This window comes from Chiloscyllium punctatum, chromosome 2 (genome assembly GCF_047496795.1).
Source record: "Chiloscyllium punctatum isolate Juve2018m chromosome 2, sChiPun1.3, whole genome shotgun sequence".
Taxonomy (NCBI): domain Eukaryota; kingdom Metazoa; phylum Chordata; class Chondrichthyes; order Orectolobiformes; family Hemiscylliidae; genus Chiloscyllium; species Chiloscyllium punctatum.
The window spans coordinates 14,590,613-14,614,928 of record NC_092740.1 but is presented as its reverse complement, the minus strand read 5'-3'; the positions used below and the strand labels follow the sequence as shown (position 1 = coordinate 14,614,928).

The 24,316-nt window shown below is 40.4% G+C and overlaps 1 protein-coding gene across 2 annotated transcripts in view; it reads right to left on the bottom strand.

The window, feature by feature from the left end:
- Window positions 1–24,316, bottom strand: part of fam193a (family with sequence similarity 193 member A) — a 230,067-nt gene that overhangs the window by 48,555 nt on the left and 157,196 nt on the right. For both annotated transcript variants that reach the window (XM_072593910.1, XM_072593918.1), the window contains exons 7-14: window positions 20,674–20,798; window positions 14,512–14,659; window positions 11,073–11,150; window positions 9,096–9,211; window positions 7,807–8,049; window positions 6,885–7,038; window positions 2,794–2,973; window positions 1,690–1,944 (exon numbers count right to left, since the gene is read on the bottom strand). In XM_072593910.1, the coding sequence (XP_072450011.1) occupies window positions 1,690–1,944; window positions 2,794–2,973; window positions 6,885–7,038; window positions 7,807–8,049; window positions 9,096–9,211; window positions 11,073–11,150; window positions 14,512–14,659; window positions 20,674–20,798 (1,299 nt within the window). The remainder of the gene's footprint in view (window positions 1–1,689; window positions 1,945–2,793; window positions 2,974–6,884; window positions 7,039–7,806; window positions 8,050–9,095; window positions 9,212–11,072; window positions 11,151–14,511; window positions 14,660–20,673; window positions 20,799–24,316) is intronic.

The window sequence follows — 24,316 nt, the reverse complement described above, 5'->3', positions numbered from 1 at the left end:
CTGGTCAGTATTACTTTGCTGTTTGTGTGAGGTTGCTATGAGCAAGCCAGCTGCTGTGCTTCCTACAGTGCAGCAGTGATTACACTTCAAACGCATTTAGTTGGCTATAAACTGCTTTGGGACTAAGGTGGTCATATGAAGCGTCATATAAATGCAAGTCGTTCTTTGTGAAATGCATAGTACCCCAGCAAATGCATTATTTTTCTTTGAAGTGCAGTCAATTACGTAAGGAAGTGAAAAAGTCACTTTATGCACATCAAGACAACAATGAACTATCCAACAGTTAATCTAAGTTACATGTTGTCAGAAGATCATTGACCAGAACATGCAAGGAACAGATTGCTCTTTAAATGGTACGACAGGTATAACACCTGGCCTGAGATCTTGCAAAAAATCTGTCTCAGAGATCTCTCTCTCAATGCATCACTTGTGCAAGATTGCACTGGGGTACCAATCTCAGTTTATCAAATTTTACTATTTCTTTACCCTTGCTGACTAAACTATATCTGCTTGCTATTCCTATTTATCCCAAAGGAATATCCATTCTTTTCAATAGTGCTCCAACACTGGAGACCATTCAATCTCGGCTTATTCTGCCATTCACAGAGATCATGTTTGATCTATATATTAACTCTATCCACGCACCAGAGTTCTACATGCTTTTCTAAATTTGGTGCACAAAAGTTGGCTGATAATAGATTTCAAATAAATTGAGTTTGGTCTACATGTTTTTGTGGGAGAGGGTTCCACACTTCTCAAACTTTGGGGGAAAGAGTGTTTCCTAACTTCTCCTGAAAGACGTGGCTTTAAGGTTGTTTCCCCCTTAATCTAGGCATCCCCGATCAATAGGAAAAACTTGGATCCTCATTTGGAATTCATTTCAGAATCCTAAAACATCAAAGGGATCTTCAGCCTTCTAAATTCCAGGATGTACAAACAGGTGGAGTTGAAATGCCCATCAGCCATGATTGAATGGCGGAGTGGACTCGATGGGCTTATTTCCACTCCTATGTCTTATGGTCTAATGATCACTCCCCATAATCTAACTTTCATCACAATTCCTTCGGATTCCAATGGGAATTCATACGTTACACAGATACATGTGTATCATTTGGATAACTGCCCTCTCAGCCCACTAAGTTAATGTGTTTCAAATGATTTTCCTTAAAGCGAGAGACAGAATGACAAAGATACTAGGAACAGAAAAGATAGATGTGCAGTCTTCAGCCACGTATCAATGGGGAGTTTCAGCTGTTTGCCAAAACAAAGAACAAAATCAGTTACAAAAATTATACAGCAGAGAAACAGACCCTTTAATCCAACTTATCCATACTGACAAGACATCCCAATCTGACCTAGTCCCATTTGCCAGCATTTAGCCCATATCCTTCTAATTTCTTCCTATTCATGTACTTGCCCAAATGTCTTAAATGCTGTAATTTGTACCAGCCTCCACCACTTCCTCTGGCAGCTTGTTCCATACATCCACTTTCAAGGAAACAAGTTGTTAGGTTTGTAGCTAAAATCAACAGAGAAATCCTAAATACAATACACGTCAAATCTGTACTGCTGGTGCACATAAAAATTAAACAATTTTCAAGATAATATCATTCAGAAAGGTGCTTGGGTACAAGTCAAGTAAACATGGGAGGAAAACCCTCTCCTTTCCACACCAGGAGAATGTCTTACCTTGTTGTGTGTGAATGGTGGAGTTGCTGCATACAGAGTCGGATGGAGGAGAGGCCGAGGCAGATGAGGGATGGTGTGTAGTGGTAAATGCCCATGGATATGGGGGTAGAGGTGAAGAGCAGGATGGGAAGGCTTTTCTGTGGGTAAAAACTGGTGGCTGCTAGGGAGACGTCCAGCTGCAAGTGCAGATGTGTTCAACCCTGAGCCTTCTTGCTTACAGACATGGCATTCACAAACATTTTGAACCTGGTCAGCCTTTGAAAGAAAAGAAAACACCTTAAGCAGCTTTATCAGACACGAAATACTTTAAAAAAAATGTGCATCTTGTATGAACTGACACCATTACTGAGGGGTCGACAATACATTAGCTCTACTGCTGTCTGTAAATGTTGTCAGACATGCTGAGTTTTTCTGCATGCTCTCTCTCTTTCACTGATTTAATATTAGCTGCTAAACAACTAAAATTTTTCAAGTACTGTCTAATACAAAGATCTTCATACCTTTTATCATTGTAGTAAATCTTTTTTGCATGTTTTCCCACGGTCTTGAGTGTTGCACAAATTCAAAAACAGAAATCTAATAGCAGCTTAACCAATGACTTAAGCATATTTTGTATCACCACTGGTACACAATGTCCCATTTTTTAAAAAGGCTACAATTCCATTTTAAAAAAGCCTCAAACTTATCCTCTCTCCAAAGACATTAACATATAATAATGTGGTTGGTTGTAAAAGAGATTGCCTTGGCTGATGGGCTAAAGAACGAGATGCAGGAGGTTCACTGCTGCTTTCTCCATCATCACCATCTTCATCATTAACCTCTGAAGAGCTACTACTAGTGCTGCTTACCTGTGGAGACTAGAGTGTATAAGATATTGTACATTTACTAAGTTCATATCTATAGCTTTCTGTGGTACAGATTTTCAAAATATAAATTTCATCTGTCTTCCTTTTCTTTGGGAATGATCAAAGAAGAGTCGACACTTTATCATTTAGACGTTACCTCCAGTTTTATTTCCAGAATTTGTTTTCAGTTATTTCATTTTTCAAACACTGGTCTTTCTTGCCCCTGCACCCCTCCTTAGGTCGTTAATGCACTGAGTACCTGCTGACTTGGATAAGATGGTGGTGGACTGTCCCTCCTTACTTCCTCCTTTCTAGCAGTTCTCTTCCCAGCCATCTCCTCTGGATGAGACGCAGGAGGCTCACTGCTGCTTTCTCCATCATCACCATCTTCATCATCAACCTCTGAAGAGCTACTACTAGTGCTGCTTACCTGTGGAGACTAGTGTGTAAATTTAAAAATAATAAAAAGGCATTAAGAAATGAATTAATTAACTGGCTTCCATAAAGCGTGTTCTTTGGGACATGTTCTTTGGGACATCCCAAGTATTCCACAACTTCAGAACTTTTAATTACGTGAAAATATGGAGGCTAATCGATACAGCAAATTCCCACAAACATTAATGAGACAAACAGGAACATAATTAGTCTCAAGCATGAAGTCAGATAAACAGCATGGAAACAGAACCTTCAGTCTAACTCATCCATGCCGATTAGGTATCTTAAATTAATCTAGTCCCAATTGCCTCTAAACCCTTCCTATTCACATATCCATCCAGGTGCCTTTTAAATTGGCCATGCTAAATTGCCTGTAGTGTTAGGTAAAGGGATAAATGTACGGGAATGGGTGGGTTACGTTTCGGTGGGTCGGTGTGGACTTGTTGGGCTGAAGGGCCTGTTTCCACACTGTAAGTAATCTAATCTAATCTAATAAGTAGTAAACAAAAAAGATGAAAACAAATGCTAAATTGCCCATAGTGTTAGGTGCATTAAATCAGAGGGAAATGGGACTGGGCGGGTTACTCTTCAGAGGGTCGGTGTGGACTTGTTGGGCCGAAGGGCCTGTTTCCACACTGTAGGGAATCTAATCTAAATATTGCAATTATACCAGCTCATGCCATACATGCACTACCCCTGCTTGAAAAGGTTGCCATTAGATCCCTTTTAAATCCTTCCACACTCACTTTAAATGCATGCTCTCTAGCTTTGGACTCCCCAATCCAGAGAAAAGACCTTGTCTATTCACCCTATCCATGCCCCTCGTGATTTTATAAACCTCTATAAGGTCACCCCTCATCCTCCGATGCTCCAGGGAAAACAGCCCTAACCTATTCAGCCTCTCGCTATAGCTCAAATCCTTCAACCCTGGCAACATCCTTGTAATCTTTTCTGAACCATTTCAAGTTTCACAACATCCTTCCTATAGCAGGAGACCAGAATTGAATGTAGCATTCCAATAGTGGCCTATCCTGCAGCCACAAGTAACCTCCCAACTCCTATACTCAATGCTCTGATCAATAAAGGAAAGCATACCAAACCTTCTTCACTATCCTATCTACCTGCGACTCTGCCTGGAACTATGAATCTGCACTCCAAGGTCTATTTGTTCAGCAACAGTCCCCAGGACCTTACCATTAAGTGTCTAAGTCCTGCTCTGATTTGTCTTTCCAAAATGCATCACCTCTCATTTATTTACACTAAAGTCCATCAGCCACTCCTGGGGCCCAGCTGATCAAAATCCTATTGTACTCGGAGGTAATCTTCTTTGCTTTCCACTACACCTCCGTTTTTGTGTCATCTGCAAACTTACTAACTATACCTCCTATGTTCTCATCCAAATCATTTATACAAAATGACGAAAAGCACCGGACTCTGCACTGATCCTAGTGGCACACTGCTGGTCACAGGCCTCGTCTGAAAAGTAATTTGCTACTAACACGATCAGTCTTCTACCTTCGAGCCAGGTCTGTATCCAGGTGGCTGGTTCTCCCTCTATTCACTGTTTTCTAACCAGTCTACCATGAGGAACCTGGTCGAATGCCTTACTGAAGTCCATCTAGTTCATGTCCATCACTCTGCCCTCATCAATCCTCTTTGTTACTTAGAACATAGAACATAGAAGAATACAGCGCAGTACAGGCCCTTCGGCCCTCGATGTTGCGCCGATCAAAGCCCACCTAACCTACACTAACCCACTATCCTCCATATACCTATCCAATGCCCGCTTAAATACCCATAAAGAGGGAGAGTCCACTACTGCTACTGGCAGGGCATTCCATGAACTTACGACTCGCTGAGTGAAGAACCTACCCCTAACATCAGTCCTATATCTACCCCCCCTTAATTTAAAGCTATGCCCCCTTGTAATGGCTGACTCCATACTTGGAAAAAGGTTCTCACTGTCAACCCTATCTAACCCCCTAATCATCTTGATAGAGGTGTACAAATCACCCCTAAACCTTCTTTTCTCCAATGAAAACAACCCCAAGTGCCTCAGCCTTTCCTCATAGGATCTTCCTACCATACCAGGCAACATCCTGGTAAACTTCCTCTGCACCCGTTCCAGTGCCTCCACATCCTTCCTATAGTATGGCGACCAAAACTGCACACAATATTCCAGATGCGGCCGCACCAGAGTCTTATACAACTTCTTCAAAAGACTTAATCAAGTTAGTGAGACACTATTTCCCACGCACAACGCCATGTTGACTATCCCTAATCAGTCCTTGCCTTTCCAAATACATGTACATCCTGTCCCTCAGGAGCCCCTCCAACAACTTGCCCACCACCAATGTCAGGCTCACTTGTCTATAGTTCCCTGGCTTGTCCTTACCAGCTTTCTTAACTGGTGGCACCATGTTTGCCAACCTCCAGTCTTCCAAAACCTCACCTATGACAATCGATGATACAATCACTTCCCTAGCTTCCTAGAGTTCTAGGGTAGACCTGATCAGGACCCAGGGATTTATTCACCTTTATGCGTTTTGAGATTATTCAGCAGCACCTCCTCTGTAAAATGGACACTTTTCATGATGTCACTATTTATTTCCCCATGTTCTTTATCTTCCATATCCTTCTCCACAGTAAATACTGATGCAAAATACTTATTTAGTATCTCATCTACCGCCGGCAGTTCCACCCATTTGCGGCCTTGTTGATCTTCGAGGGGCCCTATTCTTTCCCAAGTTACCTTTTTGCCCTTAATATATTTGTAGAATCCCTGTGGATCCTCCTTAGCCTATTTGCCCTCCTGATTTCCCTCCTAAGTATACTCCTATTGCCTTTATACTTTTCTAGGGAATCACTCAATTTCTGCTATCTATACCGGACACATTCTTTTTCTCGAATGAAACCTCAGTTTCTCTCGTCATCCAGCATTCCCCACACCTATGAGCCTTGCCCTTCACCCTATCAGGAACATCTGTCTCTGGATCTTATCGCAGTTTTGAAGGCTTCCCATTTTCCACCCTCAATTAGGTTTTGAAAGTTCTTGCCTAATACCACCAAAATTCTCCAATTTAGAACTTTAACTTTTAGATCCAGTCTATCCTTTTCCATATCTATTTTAAAACTAATAGAATTATGGTCACTAGCCTCAAAGTGGTTCCCCCCCACTGACAACTCAGTCACCTGCCCTGCCTTATTTCCCAAGAGTAGGTCAAAATTTTGCACAAGTACTGCCAAGAATGTAGATGAAATAGCAGGAATTCTATCAGCTAACCCCATATAGACCCAGAATGGCAATGTGAAAAAGTCACATGCTGTTTAGAATGGAATGTTTAACAGTCCCAGATCTCAAAGCCAACGTAAGGTTTGATGAGGCACATCAGATGTTGAGAAAGAGTAGTGTCCAATTAGTTTTACTCATCGAATCATATATTGGAATTTACATTTACATTCCCTGATCCTTAAAAGGAGTAAAAAGAAACAAGTGAAGAGTAATAGCACAAAACAAAAATCAGCACAAGAAAAATCTGATCTCTTCATTGGTGCTAATGGTTTCATTGAAATTTTAAAATACGACTTGGGTGGAACCTGGAAAGAACAGAAAAACTGGACATAGTCTATTTGGAATCCAAAAAAATCTTGGTGAGCACTGAACAAGGTTTTTGCAGTTATAGACACCCCTTGTTTTGATCATTTAGAGCACAGGAAGCTACACAAAATCAATAACTTGCACTGCAAAAAAGAAACACGAAAAGAACAGCTCCATAAAAATGAAATCTGTGGTAACTTGTGCACTGTAGTATAGGCAGAAAAATGGAGGTTACTCAAAATCTCCTGGAACAGTTTATGAAGCACAGGGATGCACTGCATCTCATTTCCCAACTTTTATTTCTTTATGTTACCTACCTCATCCTTTAATGCCATATTTTCACCCCCACCATTGAGTTCTCCATGAATACCATTCATGTTGGCTACAACTTCTGCATCATCATAGCTGTTGAGTGGGTATATGTCAGCAAATTTAGCCGATAAAGGGGTGACATCTTCATCATCACTGCCACTGAGGAAAAACAACAAAACTGATGTGATCAGGCGATAAAGTCATGATGTGGAGAAGCCTGTGTTGGACTGGGGTGTACAAAGTTAAATCACACAATACCATATCCTAAGACTATGAAGTGTTTAACAGAATCCCATGGTACTCGTGAAAAACTAACAAATACAGTCCCCCATGTCCTGACCAACAGTTAACTTTCAATCAATGTAATTCACCTAAATGTGTAATAAGGACAGTATTGCAAACTGGCTGAAGTATTTCTGACATCGCAGTAATGCCAATACTTCATTAGCTCAAATGGAGCCTAAACAGTGGAATGGATCCATTGGACTGATTGTCTGTTTGTGTTCTGTCCTATGAAGCAATTAGGGATTCCCAGACATTGTAAATGATGGTACATAAAAACACATTCTTTCTAGCTGAGTAGGGCAACAGTCTTAACTGTTCAGATGAGGGAATGGTATCAAAAACAGTGCCTCACTCAGTCAGGCACTGTATTTCCAAGCAACTGAGTTAATTTCAGGTCTCCAAAAACAGTCCTTTTGGACCCAGACACGAGAATTCACTGTGAGTCAAGCATCACAAAAATACACAAGCAGCTTTCCACAAAGTGTTTGCCTGACTCAGCTTTAGATGTTTAATGTAGGATTACAAAATACTTTAGAGAACTCATGTTAAGAGTTTAGCCTCCTTCTGCTCCATATATCATTCTGTCAACTAAAACAACTTCATAAAAACACCGGAAGAAATGCTTCAGACTTGAACACTTACAAGGTGGGGGCTGAGTTGCTATCAGCCAGAATGAGCCGTGGGTGTTGCTGAATGGTGATTGGTGAACTTGAGCCAGATCCCGAGCTTGCAGATGACATGCTAGGTGGGCGAATCTCTGAGAGGTAATCTGGAGCAGATTCCACTTGTAACGGTAATGTGTTAATAGAAAGGTCATCAGGAATGGGCGAGTCCATGATGCCACACGTGAGTATATGAGACAGACTGCAATCGTCACAGGTACACCTGCAGAAAGGTCAAAGCAAAGTTAAAGCATCTGAATCAGTCCCTTGTGTAATATACAGTATCACAGGGGACTGGATGGGCAGCAGAAAGTCAAACGTGCACTCTTAACATCTCGTATATGAGTAGGTACTTGGCCACAATTCACTGAATGAAAGGCTCCTTTCTTGCTGGATTGACGGCAGCTGTGCCAAATACATGAAAAAAAATGACTCACTGGGGAAGATGAGAAGCTTGTTCTGGTGAGGAGAGGACTCGAGCACTGAAGAATAACAACTATTTCTCCAAGGGCTTCCACAAGGACTCAGTTACCTAAAATAATGAGCCCCATAAAGAACTGAAGTTAATTCTGAGAAAACCAATAGGATTGGTTTTACCAGATTTTACTCTCCACTTAATTTAGTTGTTTCAGTCCTCTGCATTTCCCAACTGGCAATGTTAGGTTACAATGACAGTCTTCATTTCTGCTGAATTAACTAACCTCAGCTACTAGGGGGCACTATCACTGAACTCACTACAGTCCCCAATTCTGATCACTATCCAGTGACTTGGTGAAGGGTGTATGGACATCAGATTCAGGACCAGATTCTTCTAGGCTATTATGTTCCCTGGGCTGACAAACCTTTCAGCACTCACCATCAAGACTCACAAGAACTGTACCCAGCATGGAGCCAAAACCTTCAGGGAGCGAGAGCACTGGCAGCGTGAGGGATAAAACTTATATACTGGAGGTCTGAAAATATACCCATGGATACCTGACTGAATAAACAGACCAGACCGATATTTAGCAAGATGATGAAAACGTTAACTAAGGCACAGAATGAGGGATTACATACAGATATATGGGAAATTGTCAGTTGAATAAAACAACTGCACGAGAAACTTTCTGGCGAACCTTCTCCCTATCACTATTCTAGGAACAATATGGATACAACGTATAGGGAGATACCTACTAACAAAAAAAAATTCCAATTTTTTTTAAAAAAACACTTAATACACGGAAATATTGAGTCATAATCATTCCACATACATGTTTTCTGGACACTTACCTACGCCTATAATTACAGTTGGGACAATCAGGCATGCTCAGTCGTGATGACAGCATATGCCTCATTGTGTCTGTGAAATTATTCTCCCCAGTTAGTGCTTTCTTGCTGTTTGTAAGCTGGAAGAAAATGGTGATTCTTAACAAATAGAACACAGAACATGAAAAGACCATAAAGAATAGGAAATGTCAGGCACAAGATGCATTATCACTATTTTAATACAAAGTAGAGGGGTAAACAATTAGGGTCTTTCAACTTTAAGAACTTGACCTCAAATCTAGTCCAAACTATGGTCATGAAAATTTTCCCTCTCTGCAGATCCTGAAGTAGCTTATATATATAGTCCTATTAATGCAGGTTAAGGAAACCTGCTGTGCACAAAATGGCTGCTGTGTTCACAACACTTAGTAAACTTAAAAAACGATCGTCTCCAAAAGATTGCAAATGCGCAATTCAGGGTTTATCATGTTTTAGTATATAATTTTAGTTTTAGGAAGTAAAGTTTGATGGTAGAAAATGGAATAAATGCAACAGAAGTACTTTAAAGCCTAGTGCACTTGAAACATTAGGGTCATGCTGTTTTGAAACATGAACAACTAGGCAGGAAAGGTAGTTAACACGGTGGGCTTTAGTGATTGCTAGAAAACCTAAAACAAATGGCATTTTAGAAGGCTATCCATATTTTTTAATAAAATCAGAATAAAAGATGGACTCACAAAAACAGCAAGTGGCTAACTTAGCTAGAGGTGTGTTGCAAAAATGGAAGACCACCGCTTAAAAGCTCAGAGTAAACGCGAGAATAAAAATTGTTTTGGGGATGGCGGGGAGTGTAATTCCATGCTGTAAAATTTTTAAACTCGAAGGCTGTAAGATGCCTAAAATGTCGTGTTGTTCTTCCAGCTTGCGTTGAGCTTCACTGGAGTGTGGATATATCCTGATGTCATGTAAAATGTACACTTATTGTCCACCTCTCAATCTTTCCAATTTTCATTCAGTCACTAATTTGTGTGTTAACAATTATTAGTCTGACAGGAAGGTGCTGTTTTAATCTCATTAAATTTGAATCACTGGATGACTTGAATATTTCCAGCACAATTTATCATCTCAAATAACCTTCCACTCATTAAGTAATGCATCTTTTTAGAACATTGAACAAATTAATTTGTCTGTGTTCCCTCCCATGAAGCTAACAGGACAACTATCAAGCAACCACAGGCCATGAATGAGCTATCTCAGATGGTGATCTAATTATCAAGTTGACTGAAGGAGCAGCTGCTTAGCCCAGGATTAATGGAAAGGCTTTGACCTATGCTGTCAATTTTCTTGACTTTACATCAACTTCAACAAAAAGATAGGACCTTGGTAATTAACGCCTTTTCCAAATTACAGCACTTCTAGTGAAGTAGCAACCTTTCAGTGATGCACTGAAGTGGCAGACTCAGTTTTAGGTACTTCAGTGCTGGTTTGGAGCTCAAGTTCCCAGTCATCTGACTGTGAGGCAAACAAGCCAAAGAGTCAGTTTAATATTTATACATGATGCGACAACCCCCTTAGCCATATTAACTCTTGTAAACAACAATTTGAATGAGCATTCTAAACTCTGCTGCTTTGCATTCAAATCTGAAGATTTATCAAATAATCAATTGAGAATGATTTGTGATACAAGGGAACATAAGGACATAAATTATCCATTCAGTTCTTTGTGCATGTTCCATTATACAGGGAGATCAGGCATGGTTGTTATTTTAACTCAAGTTAACCTCTTGATTATGCAACTCTTAATAACCTCTGCCAAACAATCAATTTCCATTCTGAAATTTGCAACCTTAAAAGGGAAAAGTTACAGATTTCCAGTCTTGAATGAGAAGTATTTCCTGACATCATCTCTAAATATTAAAGTTTAAGATCATGTCTCTTTGTGCTGAACAAGCCAAGATGTTCAGATCACATGATTCACGTTAGTAGAAGTTATCAGTTTACCTGCTCTTCCAATAAACGACGCTGTTTGAAGAACTCCCAGTCTTCCTTCAGCATACGTTGTTTTGTCTTCATTGCCATCTAACAAGGAGAGAAAAGTAGCTACTCAGATGTGGTCCAATAGTTTTAGAGTCCAACTCTGTTCACTGATGTTTTTTCTTCAAATTAAAGAAGTGTTGTCTTAACACCAGGTGATTTCTTAACTCAGCAGAAGTTCTCGTGCCACCAGAACATGGTGCAAAGTCCAGTTCAGGGACTGGAGCACATAACCACAGCAAAACTAGAGTCAATAAGAATTAGGGGAACACTTTCTTCTGGTCGGTGTTATACCTAGCACACAAAGGAAGATGGTTGTTATTGTTTGGGGTCAATCACTTCAGCTTCAGGTCACCTCTGCAGGAAGTCCTCAGGGTAGTGACCTTGGCCCAATCATCTCTATCTATGACCTTCCCTCCATCATGAACTCAGAAGTGGTTCACTGATGATTGCATAGTGTTCAGTACTGTTTGTGATTCCTCAGATACTGAGGAATTCACCTCCAAATGCAGCAAGACCTGGACAATATCCATTGACAAGTGATAAATCACATTTGTGCCATTCAAATGCCAAACAACAACTGTTGCCAACATCTGAGCATCCCACTATTGTTTCCTAACATTCAACGGCCTTATCATCACTGAATACCCCATTAGCACCACCCTTTGGGTCACTGACCAGAAACAGAAGAGGACTAGCCAAATAAAATTTGTCATGACAGGAGTAAGTTGGAAGCTAAGAATCCTGCAGTGATTAACTCACCTCCTGATTCCCCAAAGTCCATCAATTCTCTCCAAGACACATTTCAGGAGTGCGATGGAATACTTCCCACTTGCCTTGATGAGTGCAGCTTCAAGACTACTCAAGAAGCTTGACATCACCTGAGACAAAGTTGCCTGCTTGCTTGGCATCATGCCCACAAACATTCCTTAAGACCATGAGATGGTGGTACAGAAATAGGCTATTCAGCCCAGTGAATCTGCTCTGCTATTCAATAAGGTTCTAGTTCATCTGATAATCCTTATCTTCACCTTCCCGCCCTTTCCCCATAATTACTGATACCTTTACTGAATAAAAGATTTTCCACCTCTGCTTTGAATATATTTAATGATCCAGCCTTGGCAAACCTATAAGGTAAAGAATTCCACAAACATTCTACCCTTGAGAAGAAATTTCTCATCTGTCTTACATTTGTAACACCTAATTCTGAGATTATATCCTTTGGTCCTAATGGGTAAAACTTTTCCACATTAGCCTGTCAAATCTCCCATGAATCTTGTGTATTTCATTAAGGGCACATCTCATTCATCTAAATTTCAATGAATACAGACCCAACCGACTCAACCTCTCTTCTTAAGATGGTCCCTTCATACCCACCAACAGTTTTGTTAAGTTTCTCTGAACTTCCTCCAATGCCAATTTATCCTTCCTTAGATAAGGGAATCAAAACTGTTCACAACGTTTTAGCTGTGGTCTTCAAACGACTTGTTAGAATAAAGGCCTGCATTCCATTTGCCTTCCCTACAGTGATGCAGGATGACTCAGTGGTAAGCATTCTGCCTCACAGCGCCAGGGACCCAGATTCGATTCCAACCTTGGGCAGTTGTCTGCATGCCCACATGGGTTTCTGGTTTCCTCCCACATTCCAAAGGTGCACAGGCTGGGTCGATTAGCTATGCTAAATGCTGGGTCCGGGGACTAGAATGGGGGTCTGGATCTGTGTGGGATGGTCTTTGAAGGTCAGTGTAAATTTGATGGGCCGAATGGTCTCTTTCTGTACTGTGGAGATTTTATGATTCTATTTCCTGTAGAAATTAACTCTGTGATTTATGCACAAGTCCTCCCAAACCCCTTTGTGCTGGAGTTTTCTGCAATCTTTTTCTATGTAAATGATATCGAGCTCCTTGATTCTTCCTCCCAAATTACATAAGCTCACACATCGCCGCATTATATCCCACCTACCAAATGTTTGCCCATTTTCTTTGCCTGTCTAAATCTGCGTATCATTCTCACCACTTGCATTCCAAACTCTTCGTGACATCCACAAACTTGACTTTCACTTTCTTCACTAATACCAATGCAGAGTAGTAGCAGTGTGCAGCAGCTACAAGATCCTTTGCAAACATTTACCAAGGCTCCTTCAACAGTACCTTCCAAACCCACAATCATTACCACCTAGAAGGATGAGAGCAACATGGGAATCCTAGCACCTTACAGCCTAATGGCGTAAAGTATCGAAAGGCATTTCAGCAGAGAATAAGATAAAATTTGACACTACATTGGTTCCTGGTCAAGCAACTTCTAGATTTTACCTTCTCATAGTCTCACTACTGATCTTTGTAATCTCCTCTAGCTGCGCAATTGCCCAAGACTTATGTTCCAAAAAGTAACTGGTTTTTAAAACAGAATTCTAGTCCATACTTTTACATGAGCTATATTTCAGTTAGACGCACTCACCTGACTATTAATGCGCCACAGTCATAAACCAATTCAAACTTAATTCACTCAGCTAATATATCCATCACTTATTCCTCATTCTATTAGATCTAAAGTCTTCTCCACATTAGGTCACGAGATGCCTGCACTCGTCTTGAACAGCTCTTAACCATGGGTGGTCTTCCCTTCAGTTGTACAGCTTCTGAACTTTGGAATACCATCCTTGAACTTTCTACCTCTTTGTTTTATCTATTGAGATATTCCTTCAAACATCTCCTTACATGACTTGTTGTGCTGCTAGCATTGCACTCTTTACAGGAAAAGATTTACTTTTTTGGGGGGGCATGGCAAGCGAAAGAAGAGAGTAGGGGAGGGATACAGTATGATGGGATCAATTCACTTTCTCAGAAATCCTGGGACGCTACTGGACATTGTTGAGAAAAGCAAAATAGATGTGAAAAGTATTTGGGAAATCTAAATTTTTGAAATTACATTAATATAAAACTCCTTTACTCGATAGCTAGCTCTGAGGAAGCGTTATAACAGTGCTCTTGTCCTTCTTCCCAGGGACATTCTACCCACCTCGGCTGGAATTAGGATATGTGCAGTCTGTAGACAAACTGAAACAGATGACGAATGGCCTGTGTGTTTGCTGCTTGCTGCAGTGTTTTATGCTTTGAATTGGTTTGTTAAAAATGAAGTCATAACAAATAGTTATTACACTACATAAAAAGTGGATAAGACAACTTAGTTGATCTCCACTGTAAAGATCATGAGACCTATAGTTCTATAATTAACTTAGGCATTTTTCAAATAACATTCCAGAAAACAAACTGGTACATGAGACTTCTATCCACAAGTTATTTTAAGACTCATTGAAATGTGTGCATACTTTTTAAAAAAACGTTTCAAAGCATTTAAGTTTTGAGCTTGAAATTGCAAAATGATTTGAGTAGGAAAAAAACTTCACCTGTTCATCCACATAATCATCTATTCGCTTTTGACACTCTAACCACTCTGCAGCAACTCGACTCATCTCTTGGTCCATCTGTAAGTACCTTTGTAGTAATGTACTATACATGTCCTCACTGTACGAGTCATGCGATGCCGTCCCCAGCCTTAAAAGATCAGTGTCAGCATAAATATTCAAGTCAAACACATGAGAATATAAACTGCAGAGCATTGTTACATAAACTGCAATAAAGTACACTACCAATCCAACTACTGTCAATATTAATTACTGGGTGGGAGGATAAAAAATAACAGAGGGAAAATCTTCAGCAACCAATTTCAGAAAGATTATTATTGTACAGGAATTTGAGGAAATCATTGATTGGAACTGAAACTCAAAAAAATAACAAAAATAAACAATAGGGCAGTTCTTTCACAGAATAACAATATATTTGATGGGCCAAATGGTCTCCTTTTGTACCGTCTGGCACTGGGAAGGGTTATGATGAGATAGACAGTTATAGATGGGCAGGGCTTTCGTTGACAAATATCCTGAAAGTGAAAGGGGTTTAAAAAAAAGTGATGATTGGTTTAATGCTACAAACACTTCCTAACCTACAGGTCACTATCTCTTATAGATTTTCTGTAAGCAACAAGAAAATGCAATGGAAGCCCACTGCATTTTCAATGAGCTCTCAAACTCAGCCTCAGGATGCATAATTAATTGATTACAATCCTTGACTGAGTTACAGAAACAGGGGTGGCTCAAACTGTCCTTAATATGATCATAATCTTCAACTCAAAAGCACAATAATGTAGCAAATGGCCAGTGCTTCTCCAGCATAACTCAAGGAGGCAGCTGAAATGTCAGTGTGCTAATTTTCTTTTGATATTATCCAAATCTCTAATGACACTGTTTAATACCAAGAACTCATTATGGTGGTACAATAGATTTCTAGTTTAACTATGTTAGTTAGAATAATGCAATTTTACAGGATGTAAAGTCCAGTAGATTTCACTGGCATCAGAATCTTAATTCAGGTACCAATGATCTGTTATTATGAGAATGAACACACTCATTAAGCTATGAAACATGCCAGGTGATGGTTAACAAAATTGATTAACACAGTGAAAGCCACTCTCAAGATGAAGGGCAATAAATGTATTCACAATCTAAGGGTGAACAAAGGCACTAACATATGCAATAGCTGGCCATAGTTTTAAATATTCTTCATTAAAAAAAATTGTCATTTTACTCCTCAGCTCTCACTTTCCCTTTTGAAGGCCGTAACTTGTTGCAACTTTCATGGCAACTCAAATTAACGGTCATTTGTCTGCTACTTCAGCTGTTGTTCAAATGTTGACAGGTTATTTGGCCACAGGTGACATCACATCAACCCTATTTTCAGTTAGTATTAACATGTGATTGGATTACTAATACAAATCATTGAGTCAAGATTAATGGGAGGAGCCTGCTTCTCTAATTCACCAGACTAGCTGCAAACATCCTTTCCAAAGAGGCCGAAATCAACATACGGTATTTGTTAAGATAATTTACAAACATTTTTTCAAACACTAAATAAATTCAACTTAATTTCTGATAAACTGATCACATACTGACAACAATCATTAATAGTGCAAGAACTCCAGCTTGGATTCAAAATTCTTAGCAATGCTGAAACAAGTAAAATGTGAAAACAGAACAAACTTAAACTAAAAATAAAAACAAAAATTAAATAAAATGGAGATCCTAATGCAGAGACTCTCCTTAAATGCAGTGGGGGAGGGTTTCAGCTGTGTATCATTGCGATGGTTTCCAGGAAAGGCACGATTCTGTCCAAGAAGAATGAGTAGCACCTAAACGGTGTGTATATGTGTGCACGTGTATGTGTGCGTTCATGCGCGCACAGGTGCTGATGGTGGTGGTGGTGGTGTTGTGGGGAATCTCCTAGCAGGGAGGATTGATAATGCCATTCAGGAAGGTTTAAAGTAGTGTGGCAAGGGGGTGGGAACTGGAGCAGCAAGTCAGTTGTATAGATACTGGAGAAGAGCTTAAGACCAAGGCAAACATAGGTAAGAGGAAGAGCAGTCACGGAGAGGTTGCTGAGTTCAGTGACACTGTAGCTTTAGACTGTGTTTGCTTCAATACAAGTATAAAAGCAGATGAACTGAGAGCTTGAATTAATGCATGCAATTACGATGTTGTTGCTATCACAGAAAAATCGTTCAAAGAGGGATAGGATTGGCAGCTTAATAGGACATTTATGGTTAAGAAAGAAAGCAAAAGAGATGGGGCAGTTGCATTACTGGTTGGGAACATATCACAGCTGAGGGATGACACCTTGGAGGATTCTTGCAGCAAGGCATTATGGGCAGATCTCAGGAATAGAAAGCGTGCAATCACAATGCTGGGATTGTACTACAGATGTTATAGTTGCCAGTGGGAGATAGTGGAAGAGATATATAGTCAGATTGTGGAAAGATCTAGGGGTTAAAAAAAAAGGCTCATATTGACTGGGACTCCCTAGGATGGGAGCAATTTGTTATGTATTTCCAGGAGGGTTTGTTAAACAGTGTGTGGATAATCTAACTGGGAGGGGGTCATTCTGGGCCTGGTACTGGAAAATGAGCCCAGCCCCATGATTAAAGTTTCAGTGGGGACCATTTTGGGAATAGTGACCATAATTCCATAGATTTTCAGATACTTACGGATGACAAGAGTGGATCTTGGATGAAGGTGTTAAATTGGGGGAGGGCAGCTATAACAGAATTAGGCACAAATTGGAGGGTGTGGATTGGGAACAACTGTTTAAGGGTAAATCTGCATCTGAAAAGTGGGAGTCTTTAAAGACTCGTTGATTAGAGTGCAGGACAGACATGTTCCTGTGAAAGTGAAGGACAGGAATGGCAGGATTTGGGAATGCTAGATGACAGAGGAAATTACCAGCTTACTCAAAAAAGGAAGGACACCTAAGGACAACTGAAAAGAGACAAAGTCCTTCAAGCATATAAGTAAGTAGGAAGAAACTCAAACATGGAGTTAGGAAGGCTAAAGAGGCCATAAAACGTCATTTGCCATCAGGGTTAAGGAGAATCCCAAGGCATTGTATCAGGAGCAAGAGGGTAGCTAGGCAAAGAGCAGGCCCACTCAAGGATAAAGGAGGGAGGTTATGTGCGAAGCCACTGGAAATGGGTGAGATCCTTAATGAATACTTTACATCGGTATTTACCAGAGAGAGGGATGTGAGGGATGTTGAGGTTCGGGAAAGGTGTGCAAAGACTCAACACAATGAAGGAGGAAGTGTTGGGTTTCGTAAAATATATTAAGGTACACAACTCCCCAGAGCCAGGTGGGATCTATCTCAGGATACGGTAGGAGGCAAGGGAGGAAATAGATTAGATTAGATTAGATTACTACAGTGTGGAAACAGGCCCTTCGGCCCAAGAAGTCCACTCCAACCCGCCGAAGCGCACCCACCCAGACCCATTCCCCTACACCTAACACTACGGGCAGTTTAGCATGGCCAATTCACCTGACCTGCACGTTTTTGGACTGTGGGAGGAAACCGGAGCACCCGGAGGAAACCCACGCAGACACGGGGAGAACGTGCAAACTCCACACAGACAGTCGCCTGAGGCGGGAATTGAACCTGGGTCTCTGGTGCTGTGAGGCAGCAGTGCTAACCACTGTGCCACCCAAATAGCTGGGGCCTTGACAGATATCTCTGCATCCTCTTTGACCTCAGTCGAGAGGACTGGAGAATGGTCAATCTTGTTCCTTCGTTTAAGGGAAACAGAGATAATCTAGGAAATTACAGGCCAGTGAGCCTGACATCAGTGGTAGGAAGCTAATGACGATACGGAGGACAGGTTTATTCAAATTTGGAATCAATTAACTTGTTAGTGATAGGCAGCATAGGCTTGGTGCGGAGATGGACATGTCTCACCAACTTGGTTCATTTTTTACTTAAGGTGGTGACAAGAATGATGAGGAAATGATTGATGTTGCCTACGTGAACTTTAGTAAGGCATTTGAAAAAGTATCTCATGGCAGGTTGGTACAAAAGGGATCTGGGGTAGGTTGGCTCAATGGATACAGAACATAGAAGACAGAGTAGGGGTGGAAAGGTGCTTTTCAAATTGGAGATCATTGACTAATGGTGTTATGCAGGGATCAAAGCTGGAACCTTTACTGTTTGTAATCATATATAATTAATCTGGATGAAAATATAACAAGTCTGATTTGCAAATTTGCAGATGACACCAAAATTGACTGAGTTGCAGATTGTGGGGAGGATTGTTCAAAAGGATACAGTGGGATATCAATAGACCGCAGATTTGGACAGGGTAACTATAGGTGGAGTTTAATCCAGACAAATGCAAGGTGATGCATTTTGGAAGATCAAATTCAGGTGCGAAATATACTGTAAGTGTCAGCATCCTCAGGAGCATTATACAGAGGGATCTTGGCATACAGCCTACAGATCCCCGAAAATGGCAACACAAATGGTTACGGTAAGGGTCACTCAACCTGAAATGTTAACTCTGATTTCCCTCCACAGATGTTTCTTGGCCTGCTGAGCTTTTCCAGCAATCTCTGTTTTTGTACCAGTATGTGCAAGTTCTCCTCTAAGTCACTCACCTTCTTGACTTGTCACTGTTCCTTCAGTGTTGCTGCATCAAAATCTCACAACTCCCTTCCTAATGGCATTGTAGGTCTAGCAAATGGACTGCAGTAGTTCAAGAAGCCAGCTCACCGCTACCTTCAAGGTCAACTAGGGATGGGGAGTAAGTTTTGGCCCAGCCAGCCATGTTCACACCCCACATGATGTACAGAAAAGTGAACACATGTGGGGAAGCTGATGCATTTTCCAATGATTTCACCAAGTATAGCACAAAGATGAGAAATGAGGAGGCAAGGACAAATCTTTGGTGAATACGAGGGGCAATGATGTAGGAGTATGAAGAGAAGCCAAGTCAGTTGAGTATGTGCTATGATCAGACAGATGAGAGGAGAACCAAGTGAGTGCAAAAGCATCTAGATGGACAACAGTGGATAGAGATTGGTGGAGGGAATGGGGATAGTAAGGTGAACCACATCAAAGAATGACACATCTAGATGGAACAGAGGGTGAAAGTTTACATTTGTCAGTTATACACAAATGTTTGAGACTTTGCTAAGAACAATTTTAGTAATATTGCGAGGTAAATCATGGAGGGACTAAAGTATGGAGTTCTGGGAAAAATGAGCGAATGTTTTGAATCTAAAATGGCTTTTCTCCAGTGAAGAGGAGTCATGCCAGATTCAAATATTAACTTTGTTTGTCTCTCCACAGATACTGTTTTAATAAAACGTTCAATGACATTACATAGTAAAGGGGATTTGAAGTTGGGCAGTTGAAGAGACCATGGTTTTGTTTTTTTTTTGAGGACAGTGCTGAATACAACATCCACATCAACTAACATGGGAGCCAGGGAGGATATGGGGGTGTCAGCAACCTAGAATGGATTCCATCTGGACGAGGTGACGTAGCAAATTTCAGTAATTTTTAATCTAGTAGTACTGGTGTGTTTTATGTTCAATTCACTGGAAGATATCTCTGCCAGTGCAGCACTTCTCTCAATACTCTACTCGGATACAGACGAGATTATCCCCTCAAGTCTCTAAAATACATTCTGACGGCCACTAAGGTGCAATGTTTAACTGTTAAATTAATTCGTAGCTCTCCAGAGATCATGCAAATCAACTTCCAAAATGTGTCACCATCCTCATTCCACATACCATGACTGGATTGGTGGTGCTGGAAGAGCACAGCAGTTCAGGCAGCAGATGCTGCCTGAACTGCTGTGCTCTTCCAGCACCACTAATCCACATACCATGAGCCTAGTCTAAGAGGCCATAAACACGGATAGCATCAAAGAGGAAATACTTGCATTAGAACAGCACACAATGTCTTTCAGAGGTCAGTAAACTGGGTTGAATAGAAGATACTTTACACTTCATATTATCCAATGATACCTGGCAAGGACACTGGGTATCAAAAAAAATGAAAAAAAGGATTTGTCCATGTCAGCAGTGGTGTTAAGTACAAAAACACCATTATGAACTATTATGCTTTCCTTATTATCTTTATCCAATAAATCATTAAATCTAAAGCTTGTAAGTTGTAGAGAATCTTACCGGAGCTGTGCTACTAGTGATGGTAAGCTACTCTGCAGAAGTGGCTCAGAGAACACCAAGTTTTCAAAGAGGTGCTTATTATGCAGTTCCCACGTGACCTGGAATTTCTTCAAATGTTCACTTTCCTAAAGGAGAAAACAAGGAAGACATCTATAGCTCAAGCAACTGGAACAGGTTTTCAGTACGTAAGGAATGCAATGAAGCAGGGAATTAACACATCCCACAGAAGATAGATACAAATCCAGGGCTACTGAAAAGTTATCAGTTGCAAGAGTTCAACAGATTTATCACAAAAATGTCCCTCATTTAGCAATCTCGCTCAAAGTCGCCATAGGGAGGAGTACATTCTGGAAATAGTGCTGATGACAGTAGTAGGTGTGCATCCACAATTCAAACGGATGCTTGTATTTTAACCATGATCTAGCTTTTCTGTATGATTCACAAAGCAGTGCATTACTGTGACTTGCTCTCTGAAAATTCCAGTCTTCAACTGTAAGAAAATGATTTGGACAAGAATATAGAAAGTATGGTCAGTAAGTTTATGGATGACACCAAAATTGGTAACACAGATAGTGAAAAGGGTTTTCTAAGGTTGCAAAGGGATCTTGATCAGATGGTCAATAGGCTGAAAAATGGTAGATGGAGTTCAATTTGGGTAAATGTGCGGCATTACATTTTACTATAACAAACAAGGGCAGGACTTAATAAATTAGGTCTTGGTAGTGTTGTAGAACAGAGGGACCTAGGGCTTAGGTACACAATTCTTTGAAGTTTGCATCACAGGGTGGTTAAAAGGCATTTGGCATGCTTGTCTTCATTGCTCAGTCCTTAGAGTATAGGAGGTAGAGGTCATGTAGAGGTTGTACAGGACATTGAGGCCTTTTCTGGAATACTGTGTCCAGTTCTGGCACACAGTTATAGGAAGGATATTATCAAGCTGGAGAAGGTTCAGAAGAGATTTACCAGAATGTTGCTGGGTATAGAAGTTTTGAGTTATAAAGAAAGGCTAAGTAGGCTGAGACTTTTTTCACTGGAGCATAGGAGACTGAGAGGCAGCGTTAGTTTATAAAATGAGGGATATAGAGAGATTTTTTCTTTAGGATGGGGGATTTCAAGACTAGGGGAAACATTTTAAAAATTTTTCTTTCTCACTTTAAAGACATGGGGAAGATTTTTCAAGAGGGTAACTTGTGTATGGAATGAACTTCCCAAGGAAGTGGTGGATGTGCATACAAATCCAAAATGTCTTAAATGTTGTGAAAGTACATGAATAGGAAAGGTTTGGAGGAACACGGGCTAAAAGCAGTCGATGGTGGTGGGGTTGCGGGGGATGTATATATGCGTGCAGACACCTAGTTTACTTTGGAATTATGTTCAGCATGGACTGGTTAGACGGTTTCTGTGCTGTGTAGCTCTATGATTGAAGTGTTTTAAGATTCTGAACATTCTTGACACTGGTAAATGTGAAAAGGATGTTTCCTCTAGTGGCTGAGCTCAGAACTACATTTGGATTAGCTGAGATTATTACATGGCAGAGCAAGCTCAAGCAGTTGAATGGCTGACACCAACTTGTCTGCATGTAAGATAACGTTTATTTTCAGAATTTCAACTTTTATTGCCCAGATGAATAGACTTGACCGTTCTAGAACATTATTTCAGTCACCTCTTGATATATTTTGTTTAAAATTGGTAACAAAAGGGTACTGATTTCCTTTATTTAGGATAAAGAGCCAGATGCAATGAGAACTTAGATGCAACAAGTGGTTAGCAATTGAAATGCATTTATGGTGATGGGTACTGATTCAATCATCTGTCTTTCAAAAGCAAATTAGATACATGTTTGAAGAAAAATGATAAAATTAGGGAGAAACTGGGACTAACTAAACTCCCCTTGCCATTGAAATTGATATGGGCTCAGACCAGTCACGCTCAGTGCTATTCTATAGTTCTAGTTAAGTTAGTGAGTTTTGAGAAGTTTTGTAGCTCAGGTTCTGGATGTAAGTTTGCTTGCTGAGTTGGAAGGTTTGTTTTTGGACATTTCGTCACCATACTAGGTAACTTTACACCGTGAGCCTCCGGTGAAGCACTGGTGTTAGTGACCTGCTTTCTATTTATGTGTTTAGGTTTCCTTGGGTTGGTAATGTCATTTCCTGTGATGTCAGTTCTTGTGGTGATGTCATTTTCTGTTCTTTTTCTCAGAGGGTGGTAAATGGGTCCTAGAAGCACGGAATTCTAACCGGACCTCAATCAACAAACATATCAACTTGGACCTCACTTATCACCCTCTGAGAAAATGAAAAGGAAATTACATCACCAACCCAAGGAATCAAATACATAAATACAAAGTGGGTCAGTAATACCAGTGCTTCACCAGAGGCTCACTGATGATGTAACCTAGTATGGTTATGAAATATCTGAAAACGAACCTCCCAGCTCAGCAAGCAAACTTACACACAGTTCTAATTAAGCATCTAGGCTTTTTTGCCACAGCAGATGCTATGCAAAAGTGAGTGTTGTATGTGTACACTAAACTGTGATGTCAACAATGATTCTTCTATTGAAAAGTGCTGTTTAAGCAAGTTCCATGATGCTAAACACTTGCTACTGGTGAAAATGGAAGATTAAAGATCATTTAAGGTCTTGTGGAAAAATTACATTTTGGAACTGGAAAAGAAAACTTGCTCATTTGCTGTCCATGCTTTTAACCATCAGTCATTCTCCCTCTCAAAATTGCTCTCATGCCTTGAGCTCATTCACAGTAGCTCTCTCAAGGAAAGAAAGAACTTTATTTAGTGCTTAGCATGCATGCCAGGCGTCCCAAAGTACTTTACAACTGAAGCACTTTGCAATTCTTGTAATTTGGAAAATCTGGTTGTCAGTTTGTACAGTGCAAGTTGCTGCAAACAGCACTGTGACAATAGGATGTTGGTTGAAGAATAAATATTGGTCAGAACAATAGCCTTGTAATTTATTCCACACTCTTAATATCTGTGTTGAGGTGGGGAATGGCCAGCCAGGTATGCTAACTATTTCCATTTCTCGTTGATAACCTCTTGAAATTGAATCCCCATTATTTGAAGTTTAATCCAGAGTGAGCATGTTTTACCTGGATCAATTACTTAAGTTTATAATTTGCTTGGCTTGATTTTCCCTTATTCACAAAGATAACGTGCCTAACCCTCTCCCAAAATTTCAGTTTCCTGATGCCAGGAAGTAGCTTTGCTTCCCTGTTTACTCTGAGGGTAGTTCTATGGATCAATGGATAGAATTCTCTCCTTTGAGTCAGCAGATTGTGGATTGACATCTCACTCCAGAGTCTTCACTCAATCAATAGTGACACTCAGCCATTTTTGGGTGAGGCATTAAAGTGAAGCATCTTTTGCTCTTTTGGCTGATTTTCAATTTGTGGATTTTACAAACATATGGATAAGTGGGAGGCCAATCAGCTCCTCGAGGCTGCACCCCTATAAGATCATGACTGATTTGAAAATTTCACATCCTGCCTGTCTCAATTCCCTTGTCTATACTTGGCCAACATGATTAGTTTTCAATCTTTGAAAACATATGGTGGGAAGCATTATTTTATAAAATGACCAAAGAATTCAAGATTATGTTTGACATGGACTGGTTAGACCAAAGAGTC